The 25,300-nt window shown below is 37.6% G+C and overlaps 1 protein-coding gene and 1 pseudogene across 1 annotated transcript in view; both read right to left on the bottom strand.

Annotated features, from left to right (window-relative positions):
- Positions 1-16,197, bottom strand: part of FASTKD1 (FAST kinase domains 1) — a 54,823-nt gene extending 38,626 nt beyond the window's left edge. Inside the window, exons 1-3 of the mRNA XM_059167098.1 lie at positions 16,103-16,197; positions 13,032-13,549; positions 10,681-10,746 (exon numbers count right to left, since the gene is read on the bottom strand). Coding sequence (XP_059023081.1) covers positions 10,681-10,746; positions 13,032-13,366 — 401 coding nt within the window. The 5' untranslated portion in view covers positions 13,367-13,549; positions 16,103-16,197. The remainder of the gene's footprint in view (positions 1-10,680; positions 10,747-13,031; positions 13,550-16,102) is intronic.
- On the bottom strand, positions 6,699-8,838 carry LOC131827712 (large ribosomal subunit protein mL52-like; annotated as a pseudogene).
- Positions 16,198-25,300: the final 9,103 nt, after the last annotated feature.

Here is a 25,300-nt window from a genome sequence, read left to right as displayed (position 1 = left end):
AGGGAAGCAGGCTCCCCACTGAGCAGAGAGCCCGATGTGGGGCTCTATCCCAGGACCCTGAGATCATGACCTGAGCCAAAGGCAGAGGCTTTAACCCACTGAGCCACCCAGGCGCCCCTATGCAAAAGCTTTTTATTTTGATATAGTCCCAATAGTTTATTTTTGCTTTTATTTTCCCTCACTCAGGAGATGTATCTAGAAAAATGATGGTATGACCACTGTCAGAGAAATTACTGGCTATGCTCTCTTCAAGGATTTATATGGCTTCAGGTTTCACATTTAGGTCTTTAATCCATTTTGAGTTAATTTTGGTGTATGGTAAAAAAAAAAAAAAAAAGGTGTTTCTGTCTGTTGGACAGACTGTCTTTTGCCCATTTGATATTGATTCCTCCTTTGTCAAATATTAATTGGCCATGTAACTGTGGGCTTATTCCATTGATCTGTCTAGTTTTATGCCAGTACCATATTGTTTTAATTACTACTGCTTTATCATATAACTTGAAATCTGAAATTGTGATACCTTCAGTTTTGTTTTTCTTTTTCAAGATTGCTTTGGCTATTAGAGGTCTTCTGTAGCTCCATACAAATTTTAGGATTGTGTGTTCTGGTTCTGTGAAAAATGCTGTTGATATCTGATAGGGATTGCATTAAGTCTGTAGACTGCTTTGGCTAGTACAGACATTTTTACCAATATTTGTTCTTCCAATCCATGAACATGAATGTCTTTCCTTTTTTTACATTATTGATGGAGTCTTTTTTTTAAAAAAATATTTCACTTATTTATTTGACAGAGAGAGATCACAAGTAGGCAGAAAGGCAGGCAGAGAGAGAGGGGGGAAGCAGGCTCCCTCCTGAGGGGCTCAATCCCAGGACCCTGAGATCACGACCTGAGCCAAAGGCAGAGGCCCAACCCACTGAGCCACCCAGGCACCCCACATTATTGATGGAGTCTTTAAGGTTTTTCTATATTTAGTATCATGTCATCTGCAAATTTTGAGAGTTTTACTGCTTCCTTTAAATTTGGAAGCTTTTTATTTCTTTATGTTGGCTAACTGCTGTAGCTACGACTTCCAGTAGTATGCTGAATAAAGGTGGTGTTGTCTTGTCCTGACCTTAGGGGAAAAGGTCTCAGTTTTTCACTCTTGAGAATGATGTTGGCTATGGGTTTTTCATATAAAGTTTTTTTGATGTTGAGCTTTGTTGCCTCTAGACCTAATTTGCAGAGGATTTTGATCATGAATGGATGTTGTACCTTGTCAAATGCTTTTTCTAAATCTAATGAAGTGGCCAGTTTTTATCCTTTCTTCTACTGGTGATGTATCACATTGATTATTTTGTGAATATTAAACCACCCTTGTATTCCTAGAATAAATCCCACTTGATTGTGACATATTATTTTTTAATGTATTATTGATCCAATTTGCTAATATTTCATTGAGGATTTTTGCATTTATATGCATTAGAGATGCTGGCCTGTAGTTCCCTTTTTTGGTGGTGTCTTTATCTGATTTTGGTATCAGTGTTGACACTGGCCTCATGGAATGAATTTGGAAGTTTTCCTTCCTCTTCTATTTTTTGGAATAGTTTGAGAGTAATAGATATTAACTCTACTTTAAATGTTTAGTGGAATTCGCTTGTGAAGGCATTTGGTCCTGGACTTCTGATTTTTATTTTTTTGATTAACTGATTCAGTTTCATTGCTGGTAATCAGTCTGTTCAAATTTTTTATTTCCTCCTGCTTTAGTTTTGGTAAGTTATATGTTTCTAAGAATTTATTCATTTCTTCTAAGTTGTCCAATTTGTTGGCATATAGGCTTTCATATTATAGTTGTCTGTATTTCTGTGGTGTTGGTACTCTTTTTAAAACATTTTATTCATTTTACAGAGAGACAGAGGGCATGAGCAATGGGATGGCAGAGGGGAAGGGAGAGAGAGAATCCTAAACAGACTCCCTGCTAATCACGGAGTCTGACACAGAGCTCAATCCAAGAACCATGATATCTTGACCTAAGCCAAAAACCCAAGACTTGGACACTTAAGTGACTGAGCCACCCAAACACTACCTGTGGTGTTGGTTGTTATTTCTTCTTTTTCATTAGTGATTTTATTTGGTTTCTCTCTCTCTTTTGCTCGCTCTCTCTGATAACTCCAGCTAGAGGTTTATCAATATTATCAATCTTTCCAAAAAACACGTTCCTGGTTTCATTGACCTTTCTATTGTATATTTTAGTTTCTATATCATTTATTTCCTATCTAACCTTCATCATTTCCTTCCTTTTGCTCAGTATGGGTTTTGTTTGTTCTTCTTTTTCTAACTTCTTTAGGTGTAAGGTTACATTGTTTGAGATTTTTCTTGCTTCTTGATGTCAGCCTGTATTACTATAAACTTCCCTCCTCAAGACTTCTGCTGCATCCCAAAGATCTTGGAAACTTGGCTTTTAATTTTCATTTGTTTCTTTTTTTTTTTTTTTTTTTTTTTTTTTTTTAAAGATTTTATTTATTTATTTGACAGACAGAGATCACAAGTAGGCAGAGAGGCAGACAGAGAGAGAGGAGGAAGCAGGCTTCCTGCTGAGCAGAGAGCCCGATGCGGGGCTCGATCCCAGGACCCCGGGATCATGACCTGAGCCGAAGGCAGAGGCTTTAACCCACTGAGCCACCCAGGCGCCCCAATTTTCATTTGTTTCAATGTTATTTTTGATTTATTTGACTTCTTGGTTCATCAATTCATTATTTAGTAACATGTATTTGTGCTCTTTGTGTTCATGTATTTTGCTCTTTGTGTTCCATGGTTTTCATTTTATTTTTTATCAAGGTGTAATTGACATTTGACATTACATTAGTTTCAGTATGAATTTACATTTATTGATATTTGTATATGAATTAATATTTATATATACTGTGAAATGATTACCCCAGTAAGTCCAGTTTACTCTTGTTATCATATAAAGTTACATAATAATATGTAACATAATATCATTGACTAAGGTCACCATGCTGTACATTGCAACCCTATGACTTGTGACTGGAAATTTGTACCTCCTGCCCACCACCTTCTCTTATTTTGCCCATCTTCCAATGACACTCCCCTCTGGCAACCATCAATCTATTCTCTGCCTTTGTAAGTTTTCTTTTGTTCACTCATTTTTTTAAATTTCCATATATAAATGAAATCATATTGTCTTTGTCTGATTTATTTTACTTGGCCTAATATCCACAATGTCCCTCCATGTGTTTACAAATGGTAAGATTTCATTCTTTATTATGGCTGGGTAATATTATATGTATGTGTTCATGTATGCACACACACCACATCTTTATCCATTCATCCATTGGTGAACACTCTGGTTGTTTCCATATCTTGAATATTATCAATGATGCTGCCATGAACATACATTTTTTTTTTAGTATTTTTATTTACTTTGGATAAATACCCAGAAGTGGACTTGTTGGATCATATGGTGATTCTGCTTTTAGTTTTTGTGGTAACTCCATAATGTCTTCCATAGTGACTCTACCAATTTATATTCCCACCAATAGTGCAAGAGGGCTCCCTTTTCCTCAAATCCTCACCAACACTTGTTACTTCTTGTCTTTTTGATAATGGCCATTCTAACAATAGTGAGATGATACCTCACAGTGGTTCTGATTTGCAATTCCAATATTAGTGATGTTAGAAATATTTTCATGTGCCCATTGGCCATCTGTGTCTTCTTTGGAAGATGATCTATTCAGGTTCTCTATCCATGTTAATTAATTAATCAGATTGTTGTTGTTATTGAGTTGTAGGAGTTCTCCATATATTTTGGATATTAACCCCTATTCAGATATATGATTTGCAAAGATCTCTTCCCATTCAGTAGGTTGCCTTTTTATTTTGTTGATGATTTTCTTCACTGTGCAAAAGTTTTTTAGTTTAATGTAGTCTACTAGGCTTATTTTGCTTTTGTTGACATTGCCCTTGGCCTTTATGATGATGAGGGGCATTCCCTATCTACCAACTTTGTAGAGAGTTTGCTTTGTTTTCTTTTTTTATCATAAGTAGTTGTTAAATTGTGTCAAATGCTTTTTCTGCATCTATTGAGATGTTCATATAATTTTTATCCTCCAGTTCATTAATGTGGTGTATCACATTGATTGATTTGTGGATGTTCAACCATCCTTGCATCCTTGGAATAAATCTCACTTGACAATGGTATATGATCTTTTTAATGTATTACTAAATTTGGCCTGCTAATATTTTGTTCAGGATTTTTACATCTATTTCATTAGGGATCTGACTTGTAATTTTCTTTTTCTACAGTGTCCTTGTCTGCTTTTGGTATTGGAGTAATGCTGGCCTTGTAAAATGAGTTTGGAAGGGTTCCCTCCTCTTCAGATTTCTGGGAGAGCTTGAAAAGAATAGGAATTAAATCCTCTTTGAAAGTTTGGTAGGGGCGCCTGGGTGGCTCAGTGGGTTAAAGCCTCTGCCTTCAGCTCAGGTCATGATCCCAGGGTCCTGGGATCGAGCCCCGCATCGGGCTCTCTGCTCATCGGGGAGCCTGCTTCCTCCTCTCTCTCTCTGCCTGCCTCTCTGCCTACTTGTGATCTCTGTCAAATAAATAAATAAAAATCTTTAAAAAAAAAAAAAAAAAAGAAAGTTTGGTAGAATTCACCACTGAAACTGTCTTCTCCTGGACTCCTGTTTGTTGGGAGTTTTCAAAATTCATTCATTCCTTCATTCATTTATTTTATTTTATTGTGTTATGTTAGTGACCATACAGTACATCATTGGTTTTTGAACAAACAGTGTTCCATGATTCACTGTTTGCATATAACATCCAGTGCTCCATACAATCCATGCCCTCCTTAATACTCATCATGAGGCTTACCCATCTCCCTAGTCCCCTCCCTTCTAAAACCTTCAGTTTGTTTTCCCAAGTCCATAGTCTCTCATGGTTCGTCTCCCACTCTGTTGGGAGTTTTTTGATTACTGATTCAATCTCCTTGCTAGTAATTGGTCATTATTTAGTCTTGGAAGACTGTTTCTAGGAACTTACCATTTCTTCTAAGTTGTCCAATTTATTGGCCTCTCACTAGCCTTTGTATTATTTTGGTATCAGTTATAATGTTCCCTCTTTCATTTCAGATTTCATTTATTTAAGTTCTTTTTCCTAGTAAATAGTTAAAGGTTTATCAACTGTTTACTTTTTAAAAAAAACAGCTTAGTTTCATTGATCTTTTCCTTTTTTTCTTTTTAAGATTTTATTTATTTGAGAGACAGAGTGCACAAGTGGGCCAGGGCTGGGGGAAAAGGAGAGGGAGGCTTCCCACTGAGTGGGGAGCCCGATGTGGGGCTCAATCCCAGGACCCCAAGATCATGACCTGAGTCAAAGGCAGATGCTTAACCACCTGAACCACCTAGGTGTCCCTCACTGGTCTTTTCTATTTTCTCTCTAGTCTATTTTTTTATTTGAGAGAGAGAGAGAGGGCAAGCATGCGTACAAGTTGGGGGGGGGGGCAGAGAAGGAGGGAGCAAGAAAGAATCTCAAACTGACTCCATGCTGAGAGCAGAGCCCAATTGGGACTCAATCTCATAACCTGAGATCACGACCTGAGCTGAAACCAAGAGTCAAACACTTAGCCGACCCAGCCACACAGGTGCCCCTTTTTAGTCTCTACGTCATTTATTTCTTCTCTGACCTTTGTTATTTCCTTCCTTCTACTAACTTTGGGCTTCCTTTGCTCTTTGATTTCTAGTTCGTTTAGGGAGAAAGTTGGATTATTTCAGATTTTACTTGTTTCCTGAAGTAGGTCTCTATCACTACAAACTTCCCTGTTAGAAATGCTTTTGCTGCAGATTTTGGAAAGCTATATTTTCATTTTCATTTATCAAGGTATTTTTTAAATTTCTCCTTCAGTTTCTTTTTTTTAAAGATTTTGTTTATTTATTTGACAGAGATCACAAGTAGGCAGAGAGGCAGGCAGAGAGAGGGGAGGAAGCAGGCTCCCCACTGAGCAGAAAGCCTGATGTGGGGCTCAATCCCAGGACCCTGAGATCATGATCTGAGCCAAAGGCAGAGGCCCTAACCCACTGAGCCACCCAGGCACCTTTCTCCTTCAATTTCTTAATTGATCCATTGGTTGTCTGGTGGCATGTTGTTAAATATCTACATATTTGTAATTTTTCCAGGTTTTTTAGTGATTGATTTCCACTGTCATATCACTGTGGTCTTAAAAGATGCTTGAGAGGGTTTCAATCTTCCAAAATTTCTTGAGACTTGTTTTGTAGCCAAACATATTATTAATCCTGGAGAATGTTCCACTTGAGAGGAATATGTATTCTGCTGCTTTTTGGTAGAATGTTCCACATATACCTAAATTCATCTGGCCTGACGTGTTTTAAGGCTGATGTTTCCTTATTATTCCTGTATGCATTGATGTAAGTGGGATATTGAAGGCCCTTATTATCATTGGATTGATGTCAATTTCTCTCTTTAGATCTGTTAATATTGCTTTATACTTCTAGGTGCCCCTATGTTGGGTGCATAAATATTTACAAATGTTGTATCTTCTTGCTAGATTGAGTCCTTTATCATTATGTGATGCCCACCTTTTTCTTTTATTAGTCTATTTTAAGTCTACTTTGTCTGATGTAAGAATAGCTACCCCAGCTTACTTTTGGTTTCCATTTGCATGAAACAACTTTTTCCATTTCTTCACTTTTAACCTGTATGTGTCAATACATCTGAGGGGAGCCTCTTATAGGCAGCATATAGATGGATCTTGCTTTTTTTTTTTTTTAATCCATTCAGCCACTCTATATCTTTTGATTGAAGAATTTAGTCCGTTTTGGAGGGTTGGGGGTTTGCTCTTTTCATCAAAACATTATTAAATGAATAACCATATGTGGCCTGAGCTGTATATGAGCTATTGGAGGCTTACGTCCTTAGCTAAAACCAGGAAAACTGCTTCCCCTTCCTCATGTTCACAGAGCAGCTAGTGTTCATAGTTGTGCAGCCTTATGGCCTGCAAAAGGGGTAGGTATCCAAAAGCAAGATTCTGCTGAACTGAAATGGAGCCAGGGATGAGGGCACTGAGACAACCCCTCTAGGTGGTGATCTTGTGCTCTGCAGACAGATGGGGAACATGAAGGTTCTTTTCTGGCTAGGATGTGGCACATAATTGATGGAAAAGAAAGGCAGAGAGGCTGGGGAAGAGATATCAGAATTGCTCTTTATTGACCTAGTAGTAGGTTCTGCAGTAGAGCCCCATCAGGTTTAAGGGCATTTTTTCTTTTTCGTCTTTCTGCAACTTCTCCTACGGCTTAAGCTGCCATGCCTGCAACCTAGCATCCATTTCCCCTGACAGCAGTACAATTCATCTTGCAAACTTCTCCCTTTGGGCTTTTCTTTGAACCTAGCCTTTCACTGGAAGTGCAGGGGAGCCATCTGTCTAGGACCAGTTTGGGAACTCAAGGGGCCTATAGCCAGAGGGGTTGGCAGCCAGGCTCTGCCTGGGTGGAGAGTCTGGTGAAGATTCAGCCCAGCCTCCAGTCCCCCAGTTCTCCCTAGACTGGCACTCAATGGAGTTCTTACTGGCTTCCCACCAGAGCCACCGCTCTGCCATGCAGTTCAGGACACCTAAAGCAACTCTGCTGAGGCCACAGAGCTAGAAGTGGGCGTCAGTCCATTTATGTTTAAAATAATTATAGATGGGTATCTACTCATTGTCATTTTGTTATCTGTTTTCTGGCTGTAGTTCTTTACTTTCATATGTTTCTTGTCACCAATTGGCCTTTCTTTTCAACTTGGAAGTACCTTTAATGTCTTAAAAGTCTAGTTGAGTAGTGGTGAACTTGTTCAGTTTTTGTTTGTCTGGAAAACTTTCTCTCCTTCAATTGTGAATGATAACCTTCTCAGGTATAGTCTTGGTTAGAAGTTTTTTTGCTTTCAGCACTCTGAATATATCACATGACTCCCCTCTGACTTGCAAAGTTTCTGCTGAAAAACCTGATAAGAATCTTGGGCTTGGGGGTAAGAGGGAGAGTCCCTTGTACAAAACAAGCTGTTTTTCTCTTGCTACTTTTAAGATTCTCTAACTTTTGATGTTTTAATTATAATGTGTCTTGGTGTGAATCTCTTGGGTTCACCTTATTTGGAACTCTTTGGGACTCCTAGATCTAAATGTCTGTTTCCTTCCCCAGGTTAGTGAAGTTTTCAGCTATTATTTCTTCCAATAAGTTTTCTATCCCTCTCTCCTCTCTTTCTGGGACACCTATGATGAGAACATTATTTCACATGATGTTGTCCCATGGCCCCCATGAGCTAATTCGACTTTTTTTTTTCTTGCTGCTGTTTGAGTGAGTTCCACTCCCCTCGTCTCAGCCACTAATCCTTTCTTCTGGTTCATCTAGTCTGCTGTTGAACCTCTGTTTTATGTCTTTCGGTTTAGTTATTATATTCTTCAGTTCCATGACTTCTGTTTATATTTTCTTATGTTTTCCATTTCTTTTTTAAAGTTTTGTGTTTATCCATGCTTCTCCTGAGATCAGTGAGCATCTTTATGACCATGACCTTGAATTCTTTGTCAGGTAAATTACTTACTTGTGTTTCATTAAGGTTTTTTCAGGGGTTTTATCTTCTTTCATTTAGAACATATTCCTTTGTTTTCTCATTTTTCTTTGGCTTTTGGTGTCTGTTCCTATGTATTAGACAACATACCTATCTCTTCAGTCTTGAAGGAGTGGTCACAGGAAGACTGGGACATTACAATCTGCTTATCTGTATAGTGCTTTGTGGGTATTAAGAACTCTCTGATTTGTTCAGTCCCATGGGTCCCAGAAACATAAGCCTGCATGGACACTAGAGGCAGGTGTTTAAAGGGTCTTCCCTCTATGGACTGCCATACTTGCCAGCCTTGGCAGGGCCAAGGAGGAGCACCAGGCCAAGACAAAGCTGCCTACCATCTTTAGCAGTTTGGGGCTGCGGGGAGCCCTGAGTCAGGGCAAGTTGGTCCAATAGGATTGGTGGGGCAGAGTCACAGAAGAACAAAAGACAGGGAAAACAGCTTTTATAAGGTAAAGGGAGAATGCAAAAATAGCACATGCCAGTTCTGGTGCTAGCAAGGTACAAGAGTGGAGAAATGGTGCCCACCAGTGTGCCTCTAGACACAGAGAGAATTCCAATAGACCCCTGTCCTTCTAGCAGGCACTTAAAGCTTACCCAGTGAATCCATCACATATGGCTGAGGCACTTCCAAACTGCTATTCTTGTGCTGGGTCCCAGGACAAGTAAGTCTGTGTGTGAGCACTTTCAGAGCACAGTCCCCACAACCCTTGGGTCTCCTTGATGTAAGCCCCATTGGTTTTCAAAGCCATACATTTGAGAGCTCATCTCTGTGGTACAGGTCCCAGGAGTTGGATTCCTGATGTGTGGCACAAACCCCTCACTCCTCAGGGATAGATCCCTCCCTCTTTCGAATCACTGAGTAGGGAGTGGGATTCTTGGTGAGAACAAGGCTCTACTTCTCCTACCTATCTCAAGATGGCCTTGGATCATTTGTTGTGGAAGAGTTGTTCAGCCAGTCCTCAGGTCCTTTCTGAGACAGTTGTTCCCTAGGTATCTGGAGATTTGGTGTGTACTTGGTAGAGTGAGTAGGGTCTTTCTGTGCCACCATCTTGAACCACCTCTCTTTTCTGTAGTTTTTAAATCCTCCTTTCTCTTTCCCACTTTGATTTTCCCTTTTTTCACTAACATTTGTTATACTCCACTAATAATGGATATAGGCTATCCTGAATCACTATGTTAAAAAGGGATTAGGCTATGCAAAATTTTCAGAAATAGCTAAACATATTCCAAAATAAGGTCTGTTATTATCTCCCCCCCTTTTTTTTAATAAATGGGAGTTTCTCACATATTCTTATATAGTATATATAAGAAAATTTTGAATAGAATAGACTTCTCTATACTCATAAGAACACCCTGGACAAATTTTACATTTTCTAGTTCATTACTGATTATGGCAACATGTTACAAATATAGCTATGTACAGGAAAGAGATCTGATCATATTCACAGCAGTAGACTTGAAAACTAAGTCACCTATGAGCCATGTCCACTGTCTCTCCATAAAGAAGTAATAAATAAGCACCTGCACATGCTGCTAAACAATGTTAAATAGTTTTCCTTTCTAGTAAACTGGTGTCTTCTTTTCTTGCTTATCACTCAGAGAATCTTTTCTTTTTTTTCTTTCTTTTTTTTTGTTTTTAAGTGAACTCTACTCCCAATCTACGCTCAAACTCACAATGCCAAGATCAAGAATTTCATGCTCTACCAATTAAGTCAGCCAAGCACCTTGAATCTTTTTTTCTGAAGCAGAATCTTCCAGAAAAGAAGATTCAAAAAGCCAAATAGCTGTTACTGCACCTTACTTATATTTTGATTAATTATATATGTGGAAAAGCACATTGTTCCCACTCTTAAAGAGCAAATATTCGTGTTTTCTTTCTCTCTTTAGGAAAATACACATTCCTTATTATTTTCCTTTACATAATCAAAAAATCCTCAACCTAAATGGGTTTACTTTTTTTTTTCAGTGAAGCTTAACAGGTAGGCAGCAGCACCCCATTCTTTATAAGATTTTACTGAGCTAACCTTGAATAGGATAACTGTCATCTAAGATGATGAAATAGAGTACTTGCCTTTCCAGTCTTCTCCATGCTTCTGTAACTAGCACTGCAACCAGGTCATGGGCCTCAGTAGCACACCTTGATAAAATCAAGAGAAAATCATTTTCCATACATAAACACTTTTAAATTATTTAAAACAATTACGCAAGTAAGAACGCAAAAGTGAACCTCAAGTTATTCTACTCTTATGCAGTCCTTATTTATGGTTCACTCCCATTTTTTTTTATTCATTCATTTTTTTCATTCATTCATTTTTCATTTCATTTTTTTCATTTTTCATTCTTTTTAATATTTTGTTTCATTGAGGGACGCCTGGATGGCTCAGTTGGTTGAGCAGCTGCCTTCGGCTCAGGTCATGATCCCAGCGTCCTGGGATCGAGTCCCGCATCGGGCTCCTTGCTCCGCGGGGAGTCTGCTTCTCCCTCTGACTCTGCCTTCCACTCTGTCTGCCTGTGCTCGCTCTTGCTCGCTCTCTCTCTGACAAATAAATAAATAAAATCTTAAAAAAAAAAAAAATATTTTGTTTCATTGATACAATATAATAAACATCTACATTTTATCCCATGCCTCTCTCATTCTTTTGTCTGTTCAGTGCCTTCCACTGAACAATGAAAATGTTCAATGATATATATTATGTTAAAAGTATATATAATGTCGGGGCGCCTGGGTGGCTCAGTGGGTTAAGCCGCTGCCTTCGGCTCGGGTCATGATCTCGGGGTCCTGGGATCGAGTCCCACATCCGGCTCTCTGCTCGGCGGGGAGCCTGCTTCCCTTTCTCTCTCTCTCTGCCTGCCTCTCTGTCTACTTGTGATCTCTCTCTGTCAAATAAATAAATAAAAATCTTTAAAAAAAAAAAAAAAAACACAAGTTTAAAAAAAAAAAAGTATATATAATGTATATATTAATTTTCTGATTGCAAAAATATTTTTATAGGAGAGAGTTCATAAAATAAAGAAAAACGTGAATAGGGTACTAAAAATCATTTATAGGTCTGTACTCATTAATAGCCACCATCATTAATTTGGAGCATTTCATTCCAGTTATCTTTCTTACACATATATGAAATACACATATTTCTTTTACATTTTTATATCCTGCCTTTTCAATAAGTTAACATTATATTACGGACATTTGCTCATGACATATTGTTCACAACAATTTTTAAACATTGTATTCTATTCCCTTATGTGAATATATCATTTAAACACACAACTACTTTTAGAATTTTCGTTTTTCAATATTACAAATAATGCTGAGGTGAGTATCAATGTACAATAACCTTTACATATATCTCAGATTACTTTCTTAGGATAAATCCTAGAAGCAAAATTATTGGATCCAGGATATTTTTATAGTTTTTGATATATATTATACCACCACAACATATAAGAGTCCCTCTTCCAGTATATCTTCATTAACAATGAATACTTTCTATATAACTAACCACATATACTGTATTTTGTAGGTATAAAAATCTTTTTTTTTTTCAATATCTTTATAATGTTAAGGTTATATAAGTTTGTCTCCTAAAAATCAAGGACTTTCAGGTTGAGTCATAAAGCAAAACTAAGCTACATATTGTTTCTAAAACTCAAAAACAAAAAATATATTCTATTTTTGAAATCCCTCCATTATTAAAATATGACCTAGGAGGGAAACATAGAAATATAGTTTTTAGACAAATCATTACCAAGCAGCATTTCTCCATCTGCCTAATAGACACGAGTCTTCTGAGGTATTTTACACAATGTTTTATGGTTAAGTAAGTCTGGAAACTGACCTTATTTATAATATAATGTATTTATAATATATATTAAATATTAAAGGCTCTGAAAGGTCCTGCAAAAAAAAAAGACTTGTTTAATTTTGTCTTATTCATCATTTTCCAAGTTAACATGACCACTGAGAAAACAAATGTATACTGATATACAGGTTGGATAATTCTGTGAGAAAACTGCTGTTTTTCCATGAATAAGGCTAAGAAACAAACTTATTGCAACTTTTGTGTGTTATTTTTGTCTTACACATCTGCCAAATACTTTATTTAGAAAATCCAGTTCTTCTAAAGGCTGGATTCCCTTGCAAACAATGTAAAATTTCTTTTTTTGTTGTTAATGTTTTCCCAGCTTTCCTGAATTTGATTAACAAATAAAAATTGTACATATTTAGGTTGCACAACAGGATATTTGATATACATATATCATATAAAATCAAAGAATATCTTCTAAACATCTTAAAAGTATTAGATGATCAGGAAAACTATCTATAGAAAAAAAGCACTGTTTTTCATTTTAAAGAGATTTTTAGAAAATTAAAATATAAACTACAGTGATTTCTATAAAATCTAAAAGCATATTACTTACTGTTGTGTGATATACAACACATTCACTAGCGTATCATCATTCATGAATTCCATTTCACTTGTAGCTAAACTATGAAGAGTAAGAAATTGGGGATGGTCTCTGATACATTCAGCATTTTTGAAAAAGCTGGTCTTCTGCTTTTGAAACCGCCAAAGTATATTCAGTGCACATTCCACTTGTTTTTCTGAAAGTATGGCTTTGTTTTTTCCAATAAGATCGAATACTTGCTCTTCATCTGTACATGTAATCATCTGGCTAATTAGTGGTTTACAACTGCAGGTTCGAAATTGAAACACTCTCCGAGAGAACAGAAAAACTGCTCTTAGACGAAGCATATTTACAAACAACCAGTCTAAAAGAAAGGTAATTTTTCATTTACATCACAAATTTTCTTAGGTCACAAAAACCATCTGCGACTAGTAGTCAGGTGCAACATGCTGATTAGAAGGTAACTATTTTTCCTTCATGTATTTTGCTTCCGTTATGACAACTCCAAATCCCATTCCAACATGCAGTTTCTGTAAAAGGATTGGTTTAACATGGTTATGCTAGTATTATTAATACCAAACTAGTTCCAAAATTCAAATTAAAGTCATAAGCTTTTTCTGCTTTAACTAGAGGCTTTGTTCTAGTCTGAAGCAAACAGCAGGATTTGGTCTGAAACTAAGTGTCCATGAAAAGGGACTTCTTTCTGCACTCCATTTAAAAAAATATTTGTTAAATCTAACATATATATATATATATATATATAAACTATATATATCTAGATATACATCTAGATATATATCTATACATCTAGATGTATATCTAGATATATATAGTTTATATATTTATATAGATTTTATAGATGTATATCTAGATATATATAGTTTTATATATTTATATCTAGATATATCTAGATATCTTTTTGCTATACTCAGAAACATCTTTTTAAACAAATAAGTCAAACTATTTGCAATAAATAATCACCTTTAACATTTTTACAAGGAACAGCCATTCAGAGCCATACACTTTTTGAAAAAATTTTTATTTTTTTCTGGACTATCAGTGCAGGGTCAACAGTGACACCCTGTGTAAATGACTATATATCGATACATAGATATATTTAGATATAGATATATATATAGTTTTATATATATGTTAGATTTAACAAATTTTTTTACATTTTTCTATATCTTTTTTCTGTATCTATATATAGATATAGAAAATATTTTTCTATATCTATATATAGATGTGTGACCATATATATGTGACCACATATATATGTGACCTATATATATATGACCATAAAAGCAGAAGGGAAAAAAATCCTATACTCAGAAACATCTTTTTAAACAAATAAGTCAAACTATTTGCAATAAATAATCACCTTTAACATTTTTACAAGGAACAGCCATTAATTCAGAGCTATACACTTTTTGAAAAAAAATTTTTTTTTCAGGTGGCTCAGTCAGTCAGCATCTGCCTTTGGCTTGAGTCATGATTACAGGGTACAGGGATGAAGTCCTGCATCTGCCTCCCAACTCAGTAGAGAGTCCACTTCTCCCTCTCCCTCTACCCCCCAACTCACATGCTCACTTGCTCTACCTCAAATAAATAAACTTTTTACAAAAATAAATGAATAAATAAATCTTTTTAGGGGCACCTCGGTGACTCAGTCGATTAAGGAACCAACTCTTACTTTCTCCTCAGGTCATGATCTCAGAGTGGGATCCATCCCAGCACTGGGCTCTGCCCTTAGCACCCAGTCTGCCTGAGATTCTCTCCCTCTCTCTCCCCATTTCTCCCTCCATTTGCATGCGTGCACTCTCTTTCTGTTAAATAAATAAAATTTAAAAAAAAAATTTTTTCAGAAAGATAGTTTCTGGTTTATTTACTTTAAGGATAATTTCTTTCTCCTTTCTTCTGGTACTCTAAAAGAACTCTAATGGTTTGGTCACTACTGACCTTAGATCAGTATAAATCAGTAAGTAAGATTAAAGCTCCAATCAGTAAATACAGAGAAATCAAGAAATGTATCAAGACATGATGAAGCAATATAAGAAGATAATTATGAAAAAGGACTATTTGTTTTAAATATATATTATAAATGTTTATATTTCTAATTTTGAAACAAAAGAAAAGCTGGGACTAAAATCTTAGCATCTAACAATTCTGCAATATTTCACAAAGGACTTCTAAAATATACCATCCTGTTAAATTCTCTCAACTAACCTATCAAATAGATATTATCATCTGCATTTTACAGATAAAAGCTATTTTCAAAAAGGTTAAAAAACTATCTAGCACTTGTGGAGCTGAGACAGTCACTCAATTATTTCAACTCTTTCAACTTGGAACACCTCCTTAGATCAACAAAACCAACACTGAAAGATTGGCTCAGATTCCTCTCTATGGCTATGCTAGGCTGTCCACAAGAAAAACAAAAACAAGACAGTATTGGTACTTTGTGTCTATCAGTAAGCATGCTGACCTAAGCCAACCTGGGTACACACGTACACAAAAACCCGGTACACAGCAAGGGTATCCTCAAAATGCTCCTGTCTGCCTACAACAGAGAAGGGAACCAGCTCAATGGCTAGAAAACCAACGTGTTAAGTTTCCAGTTCTACCCCCAGATAAATGACCTTGGGGAAGTCATTTAACTAAAGGAGAGGCCTTGGGACTATCAGTGCAGGGTCAACAGTGACACCCTGTGTAAATGACAAGCATTCTCCACGCGGGGCGCACAGTAAGTCCTGTGCCAATGAAAGTGATCTCCCCCGTCCTCACTAGGAGTGGGCTCACGCCTGCCTCCAAGCACTGGAAAAATCCAATACCCTGCATCTCGGATAGAAATCGTGCTGGGCGGAAGAAAACCTGCCGCCGCTACCGGCCCGGACTTGCAGATTAAGCTCTTCCCTCAACAATATCCCAACATTTCTGGAGGATTCCGGGGAAGGCTCGTCACGATGGCTCGTAAGTCAGGGCTATTTCTGGTCCCCAACAAGTGATGTAACAGGCTCGGTTGTGTCACTCCCTCCCGCCCCCCGATATTACATAGTTTGCAGCCTTTCCTCGGGAGACATCACCTCTCCTCTGATGATCCAGTCCCCCAAACAGGAAAAAAAGCCGGGACAGCACAGCATGCTCAGCGGAAGGCATGTACTTCATGCCCCAGGGGACGTAGCGGCGAGGCCAGCGGAACGGACGTCGCCTACGCATTCGCGGGGCATTCTGGGCATGGTAGTTCCACATTGAGAGCCTATGCGACAACACCGTTTAAACTGTTAAGTTACATTAGGTCAGTGTTTCTCAACTATCTGAGGTTTTCTCCCAGCCCATGGAAGACTGATTTTTAAATAATATATAATAAGACATGAATATTTAGAAAATGAAATTTGAAACGGCAAACGGAAAAAAACACGTGGATTTTTGTTACTTACAATATTCAACATACCTAAAACTGTCAAATGGCTATAAGAGCAAATTCTTTCAATTTCTGCCTCTGTGTCATGGTGAGGCCAGTCTTTGGAACCATACTTTTGTTTCTAACAGCTTTATTGAGAAATTAGTTACACACCAAGCAATTTATGCATTTCCAGTGTATAATTCAATGCTTTTCCTAATTTAGCATTGTGGAGCATCGCAACTCATTTTAGAACATTTTTACAAGTCCAAAAAGACACCAGCTAACCAACAGCCGTCATTTTCCATCTCTCACCTCCAACACCATAGACAACCACTAATGGCCAGCACACTTTGAGTAGCACTGATTTAGATTGTTTGGAAGCAGATCAGCTGATAACAAATTTGAAGATTGAGGTTACCCTTAATGCACAAAATAGATAGAGTTTCAGAACAAACATTAGAAAAAGCGTAAGGATGAAACTGGGCATAACCTGTGTCAATACCCTACAGTTAGAGATCCATAGTTAAAGTTGGGGTTGCTGATCAGTTGCAATGAAGCAGAACACACCCCAAGGAATGTCAAATTAAGAAGGTGTTAGAAAGAACTCACTATGGCATTCAGCCCTGTGTTAAGTGATTTGGGGGAGGTTAACAGGGCTTTTCTCTTGTCTGAATGCTGTGGAGGAAGCAGAGATAATTCCATTATTGGGTATCTTAATAAACTTTGTCTGTAGGGCAGGAGGAATGAAGTGAGCTTACAGCTGTATTTGACAAAAAAGAGCAGTCACTCATAATAGCCAGGATAGGTAGATGTTCAGTCATTTTTTGTGCTTTGGACAATGTTTTTATTTTGATCTCACCTCTGTATGATTATGGAATGGCCTTGTCTTTGTCTTGTTCCATCATAGTCAGACAGTGGCCTTGTCTCATGTTGGTGTTCTCTGCAACTGTTCACCAGAAAACCTACACTGAGCTACAAGTGCCAGACCAGCTCTGGCAACGATAAGGCCTAAACGATAGTGCCAGGACAGTTTCTTCACTGTTGGGACCTGTTCATCTCCTTCTCACCAGTTTTCAGAATTGTAAGGAGACTGGCCTAAGACACAAATACCAGAAGCTTGCCTTCCTTTGGAATCTTGTTTAGGTAAAGAAAGGAAACCCTTTTTGTTTAGTCACTGTTAGTAACTTTTTTCTTTACTTGCAGTCTAGTGCATTCATAAGATACATATTTATATATAAATCACACCTAAGTACAAAGTTAAGGTAATAATAATTTAAGTCCATAGCTATAAAATTGTATTCTGGCTAATGACTTAAATCATGAAGAAGCATCTTTTATAAACGTTAAAAAGTGGTTAACAAAGTGTGGCTTTTAATTTCCTCCTAGTAAGTGTCAATGCCCTTTAGCCAAAAATCACAAGAAACCTGAAGATGAGATTTATTACTTGTTGGAGCTAAGGAAAATGCACACTGCAGGGAATCATTTAGCTGCACAGTAAAAGAGTATTAGAAAGAAACTATTATAGGATTTGGCTGGGTAATTTGGGGGAAGGTCTAAAGAGGAAAAGTTTGCTCTATCTTGGGTGCTCTAAGGAAGCAGGGCAATTCTATGACTGGGCATCTAATACATCTAACTATAGGTGTTAGGTAGTTGGATAGAAAAGCAGACTAACGTGAGGATAAAGCTGAAACTAGTAAACAAGTAGCATTTACTCATTTAATGAGAGGGGAATCCTTGGTATTTTGTGTGGCAGAGTAACCTTGTCTAATGTCAATGTTCTGTGAGATTGCTTATGTCCCAACAGGAGGATAATATGCTTTAAGCCCTGTCAGATTAGCTTGAAATAATATTGAGTCTTAACAATGAATATTAGACCAATTTCTCCAACATCAGAGACTGTTTTTCCCCTCACAAATTAGCTTGAATGCTTTTTCTTCTGGAGTAATTCTGCCAGTAAAATTGTGTTTGTTGTATATAACACCAACAGCACTGGCAAGAAGAGAAAAAACTAAGTAAATTGGACTTAATAAAAAATTTTTATTTAGAGGCGCCTGGGTGGCTCAGTGGGTTAAGCCACTGCCTTCGGCTCAGGTCATGATCTCATGGTCCTGGGATCAAGTCCCGCATCAGGCTCTCTGCTCAGCATGGGGCCTGCTTCCCTTCCTCTCTCTCTGTCTGCTTCTCTGCCTACTTGTAGTCTCTGTCTGTCAAATAAATAAATAAAATCTTTTAAAAACTTTTTATTTAAATATTTTGTTTATTTATTTGCCAGAGAGAGAGAAAGAGAGCACAAGCAGGGCGAGCAGCAGGCAAATGGAAAAGCAAACTCCCTGCTGAACAAGAAGACTGATGCGGGACTCCATCCCAGGACGCTGGGATTATGATTTGAGCCAAAGACAGACACTTCACCAACTGAGCCAGACAGGCATCCCTGACTTCATCAAAATTTAAAACTTTCATTCATCAAAGAACACTGTCAACAGAGTGAAAAGGCAACCAACAGAATGGGAGAAAATATTTGCAAATGATATATCGGATAAGAGATTAATATCCAGAATATATGAAAAATTCATACAAATCAGTAACAAAAATTCTTTCAATGGGCAAAGGACTTCAACAAACATTTCTCCATGGTCACAGGCACATGAAAAAATGTTCAACAGCACTTATCAATATGGAAATGCAAATCAAAGTGCAATAAAAGGCCACTTCACACCCAATAGGACAGCTATTATCAAAATATCAGAAAATAACAAGTGTTGGCAAGGACATGGAGAAACTGGAACTCTTCTGTATTATTGGTGGGAATGTAAAATGGTGCAACTGCTGTGAGAAAAACAGTATGGTGTTTCCTCAAAAAATTAAACAGAATTATCATGTAATCTAGTAATTTTATTTCTGAATACTCAAAAGAATTAAGAGCAGGAACTTGATCAAATATTTATACAGCAATGTTCTTAGCAGCATTATTTATAAGAGCCAACATATATAAGCAATCCAAGTGTCCATTGACATATAAATGAATAAAGAAAATGTCATATATACTTATAGTGAAATTTTTTTCAGCCTTAAAAAGAAAGGAAATTCTGACACAGGCTACAACATGGTTTAATCTTGAAGACCTTAGGTTCAATGAAATAAGCCAGACACAAAAGAACAAATATTGTATGATTCCAGTTTTATGAAGTACCTGGAGTAGTCAAATCCATAGAAACAAAAAGTAGAAGAGCAGATGCTAAGGGATGCCAAGAAAGGGTAATGGGGAGTTGTTCATTGAGTATAAAGCTACAGTTTTGCAAGACAAAAGGTTCTGAAGATTGGTTGCACAATGTGAACATACTTAAAACTACTGAACAACACACATAAACATGGCTAAGATTGGGGCACCTGGGTGTTTCAGTAGGTTAAGCCTCTGCCTTCAGCTAAGGTCATGATCCTGGAGTCCCAGCCCCCATCAGGCTCCCCACTCAGCAAGAAGTCTGCTTCTTCCTCTGCTCTTCATGCCCCCCACCACTGTGCTTGCTCTCTCTCAAATAAATAAATAAATAGGGCGCCTGGGTGGCTCAGTGGGTTAAGCCGCTGCCTTTGGCTCAGGTCATGATCTCAGGGTCCTGGGATCGAGTCCCGCATCGGGTTCTCTGCTCCGCGGGGAGCCTGCTTCCTCCTCTCTCTCTCTCTCTCTCTGCCTCTCTGCCTACTTGTGATCTCTCTGTGTCAAATGAATAAATAAAATCTTAAAAAAAAAAAAAAAAGCTCTTAAAAAAATAATAATAAATATATAAATAATTGTTTAAATGGCTAAGATTGTGCTTTACTACAATTTTTAAAAAGGTTTTCAATTTTGGGGGGTGCCTGGGTGGCTCAGTGGGTTAAAGCCTCTGCCTCTGGCTCAGGTCATGATCCCAGGGTCCTGGGATCAAGCCCCGCATCGGGCTCCCTCCTCCGTGGGGAGCCTGCTTCCTCCTTGCTCTCTGCCTGCTTCTCTGCCTACTTGTGATCTCTGTCAAATAAATAAATAAAATCTTTAAAAAAAATTTTTTAAAGATATTCAATTTTTTTTAAAAAGGGCAACCTCACTGGCAGACTGGAAATTAGAAAATAAGATGATACCATTCTTTCACCCATTATACTGGCAAAAACTAAAAAAATTGAAAACAACCTCCAACAAGGAAAAGAGCCACTTTTATACAACCTTAAAGTGCTTCAACCTTTCAGGATACTAATCTGGTACTATACATCACATTGAAAAGTGTACAGATTCTGAGATGCATTAATCTCATTTCTGCCTATCTTTCCTAAAGATTTATAAGCATCAATACATAAAGATATATGTAAAAGATGTTTATTACAGTATTTTTTGTATTAACCAAAACTTGAAACAACTGAAATGTCCAAAAGAAGAATGTCTGGATATATTGTAGTATATCCATACTGTAGAATGGTATATAGATATCAAAAAATGCTCGTAATATATTTTTTTTGCAAACAAAAGCAATTGAGAAGTAATATGTTTGATGGGATCTCATTTTTGTTGAAGGAAAGGAGAGAAAGTTTTAAAGGTTAGTACAGGAATAGAAAAGAATATTAATGGATATCTCGAGGGAAAGGAATTTGAAAAGGTTAGGGGGAATTATTTTTAAACCTCTATGGAATTTTCAAAATTTTACAATATTGTAAATATATGTGACAACAAGCATGTGTTTTTGAAAAGTTTGACTTTTTATTATATGATTGGTGATATGGAAGAAAATAAACAATAACTTGTCATTTTTCTTTTTCTTTAAGATTTTATTTATTTGGGGCACCTGGGTGGCTCAGTGGGTTAAGCCTCTGCCTTTGGCTCAGGTCATGATCTCAGGGTCCTGTGATAGAGCCCCGCATAGGCTCTCTGCTCAGCAGGGAGCCTGCTTCCCCTTCTCTCTGTCTACTTGTGATCCCTGTCAAATAAATTTTTAAAATCTTAAAAAAAAAGATTTTATTTATTTATTTGACACAGAGAGGCAGCCGGAAAGAGAACAGAGCAGGGGGAGTAGGAGAGGGAGTAGCAGGCTCCCTGCTGGGCAGGGAGACCTACACGGGACTCGATCCCAGGACCCTGGGATCACGACCAAGCCTAAGGTAGACGCTTAATGACTGAGCCACCCAGGTGCCCTACTTGGTCATTTTTCTGTAGGTAGAAAGAAAATTTTTCATTCTTCTAAAAAATGGTAAGTTGGGGTGGGCTCAATCAGTGGAGATTGTGACTCTTTTTCAGATTTTATTTATTTGAAAAAGAGAGACAGGGAGAGAGCACCCAAGCAGGGGAAGAGGCAGAGGGAGAGGGAAAGGGAAAAGCAGACTTAGCAGGGAGCCTGACGCTGGTCTCCATCCAAGGACCCCAGGATCATGACCTGAGCTGAAGGCAGAGGCCCAGCCACATTGAGCCACCCAGATGCCCTGAGACTATGACTCTTGATCTCAGAGTTTAAGCCCCATGTTGGATACAGACATTACTTAAAACTAAAATGTTTAAAAAAATAAATTGGGGCACCTGGGTGGCTCAGTAGGTTAAGTGTCTGACTTTTGATTTTGGCTCAGGTCATGATCTTGGTGTCCAGAAGTTAAACCCCACATAAGGCTCAACCCTTAGAAGGGAATCTGCTCAAGATTCTCTCTCTTCCTCTCCCTCTGTCCCTTCCTCCAACCACACTATCTCTCTGAAAATTAAATAAATAAATCTCTAAAAATAATAAAATAATGGTAAGTTAATTGTAGTAGCCCAGCCCACCAACTTCCTCTCTTTTGGTATCAGACTCCACTCTTTATACTCTAAAGACTGAAATGACCTAATCTATGTTGGACCAAATCTACCTCAGGTCCATGGCCTACTAGATGGATAATCCTATCTTTTGTGATAAATAAAGCCAAATGTCAGTTGTTTAACCAACATAATTTGATTTCTTTTTTTTTTTCATTCGATTAGCTAACATTTAGTACATCATCAGTTTCAAACATAGAGTTCAAAAATTCATCAGCTGCTTATAACCTCCTGTGCTATGCAGGTTACATGCCCTCCTTAATGCCCATCACCCAATATCCCCATCCTCCCACCCACCTCCCCTACAGCAACCCTATAGCTGTTTCCTATAGCTAAGAGTCTCTCGGGTTTTTTCTCCCTCTCTGATAACTTCCATTCAGTTTTCCCTCCTTCCCCTATGGCCCTCTGTGCTATTTCTTATATTCCATATAATGAGTGAAATCATATGACAACTATCTTTCTCTGATTGACTTATTTTGCTCAGCATAATATCCTCCAGTTCTATCCATGTGGATGTAAATGGTAAGTATTCATCCTTTCTGATGACTGAGTGACATTCCACTCTTTAATACCACATCTTCTTTACTCATTCATCTGTCTATGGACATCTTGCCTCTTTCCACAATTTGGTTATTGTGGACATTGCTGCTATAAACACTGGGGTGCAGGTTCCCTTTGAGATCAACATAATTTGATATCTTGATCATATCACATTCCAACATGGATATCTCTAGTCAGTGGAAGAATTTTCTCTATATGGAGATTCACAAAACTATACTTCTTTTATACTCTCCCAGGACCTTAAAACTCTCTGGATCCAGCTAACAAAAATAGGAAGAAAGAACATGGAGAAGACATGGTACTTTATAAACATCTTGGCCTGGATGTAATATATATAATTTTCACTTATTTTCCACTGATAGAAAGTATTCACCTATCCTCACTTAGATGCAAGGGGACATAAAAACAAAATGTAGGCATGTCAGACACTTCCCAGCAACACTCCTAATTATGTAAGTGGGAGCATAAATTTTGGGTCTGTCACTACAGTGGTAATCAAAGACTTCTCTGGAGTTTTATAATTGGAGCTGGCAGGGACTTAGACTATTAAAATGTGAGGTAACCTCTTCAGTCTAGAGAATGGAGTCAAAAAACACATAAATCGAGTAGACAAGAGATAGGTTCCCTGATATTCAATCTATTCTTTCTTCTCTGTATTAGTTATCCATTGCTATTGTAATAAATCTTGCCAAGACATAGAGACCTAAAACAACATTTATCATCCTGCAGTTTCTGTGGGCCAGAAATTCAGAAGTAGTTTAAGTGAATGGTTCTGGCTCACAATTTCTTGTGTGATTAAAGTCAGATATCAACAAGGACTATAGTTATCTGAAGCCTTAAGGAAGACTGGAGGCTTGCTTCCAAATGGCTCACTCACATGATTTTTGGCAGGAGGACCTAGTTCCTGACTTTTGCCAAGAAGCTTTTCTTGTCACGTGGGCTTCTCCATGGTCTGCTTAAGTGTCTTCTTGACATGGCAGTTGATTTCCCCTTGGGTGAGTGATCCAAGAGATACAGCAAGGAGGAAATTAAAATGCCTTTTATGATCTAGTCTCCAAAATCACGCTGTCACTCTGCCTTTTACTATTCATTAAAAGAAAGTTACATTAGAGGGGGAAAAAAAGAAAGTTACATTAGAGAATTTATAGATATTTTAAAACCACCAAACTGTGCAACAGTTTTCATTCTCAATTTTACCTAAGCCAGCTCAAGCTGGGTTCATTTGCAAATGAGAGCTCTCACCAATACTGGAATCCCAAGGCATATGAGATAAGAATATTGTACAACCACTTACAGAAAATTCTTTGGCAGTATCTACCAAAACTGATCCTATCCATATCCTGAAATCTAGCAATTCCATTCCTAGGTATATTTCCAACATATAAGTGAAATATATGTTCTCTAATATACCAGATACAAGAATGTTCACAGAAGCTTTATTCAATAAGAGATAAAACTCAAAAACAAAACAAATATCCATCTAAAGTAGAATAGATAAATAAACTGTGCAACACCAGTTGTGATGCTTAATTTTGTATCAACTTGACTGCGCCAAGGTCTACCTAGATTAAATATTTATTTATGGGTGTGTCTGTTAGGGTGTTTCTGGGTGAGATTAGCATTTGAATTGGTGTGCTGTGACTCTCCCGCAATACCAGTGAAGCCTAAAGGGCGGTGGTGGTTGTGGGGAATATGGAGGGGGATAGTCCTCTCAGTCTTACAGCTACTAAAATTGGTCAAGACCCTTACATATATCACATGATCAGCTGTTGTTGATAATTCACCTACCCTAAACGAGTGAAAAACTTAAATAACAGTAACTTACGCTTTTTTCTATACAATAACAAAATCTAAGTTCCTTTAGCTAGTTCCGCTAAAACTCACCCCACGTCCCCACAACGATTGCTGCCAGCCCGCTTCCCTACAAATATCAGAGGCATTTATTTCTAACACATTCTAGGGACTTGCTTGCCTCTTAAAATAATTAAATCGCAACATATGTCCTATTTTCTCTAGATACCCCTGGATTTGGAGTCAAAGATTTGCTTTGGTATTGAGGAACAGTGTATTTAGGGGGAAGGAGGCACTTCTCATCCCTGAGCCTTGATTTCCTTATCTGTAAAATACGCATTAATAACCTGTATCATGGTGTTGCTGTGAGAATCTTAAAGCAGAGAGTCAATACCTTAGGTAATTTCCTCTTTTCCTAAGCTAGCACTTTGTTCGTTTCTGCTTTTTCAAATTTGTGTCACAGCGTTAACTGGAAGCTAAACTGGAAGTTCCTTAATGGTAGATCTTCCTTCCCAATACTCTTGGCAGAGGATGAATAAAAGTTTATTGGATGAAGCACTTCGTTTCATGAAGAATATGGCATTTTGTCGGTTACAAACGTTCCCAATCAACTCACACCAAAAGCATTTATACCCATGACTTAGTTATTTAACAGGTATCAAAATCCTAGAACTCCAGGGAGGGCCTAGGTGACGCAAGCAAGAGAATACCAGGAGATGCGGTCAACCC

Source organism: Mustela lutreola, chromosome 3 (genome assembly GCF_030435805.1).
Source record: "Mustela lutreola isolate mMusLut2 chromosome 3, mMusLut2.pri, whole genome shotgun sequence".
NCBI lineage: Eukaryota > Metazoa > Chordata > Mammalia > Carnivora > Mustelidae > Mustela > Mustela lutreola.
This window is presented reverse-complemented; position numbering and strand designations above follow the sequence as displayed.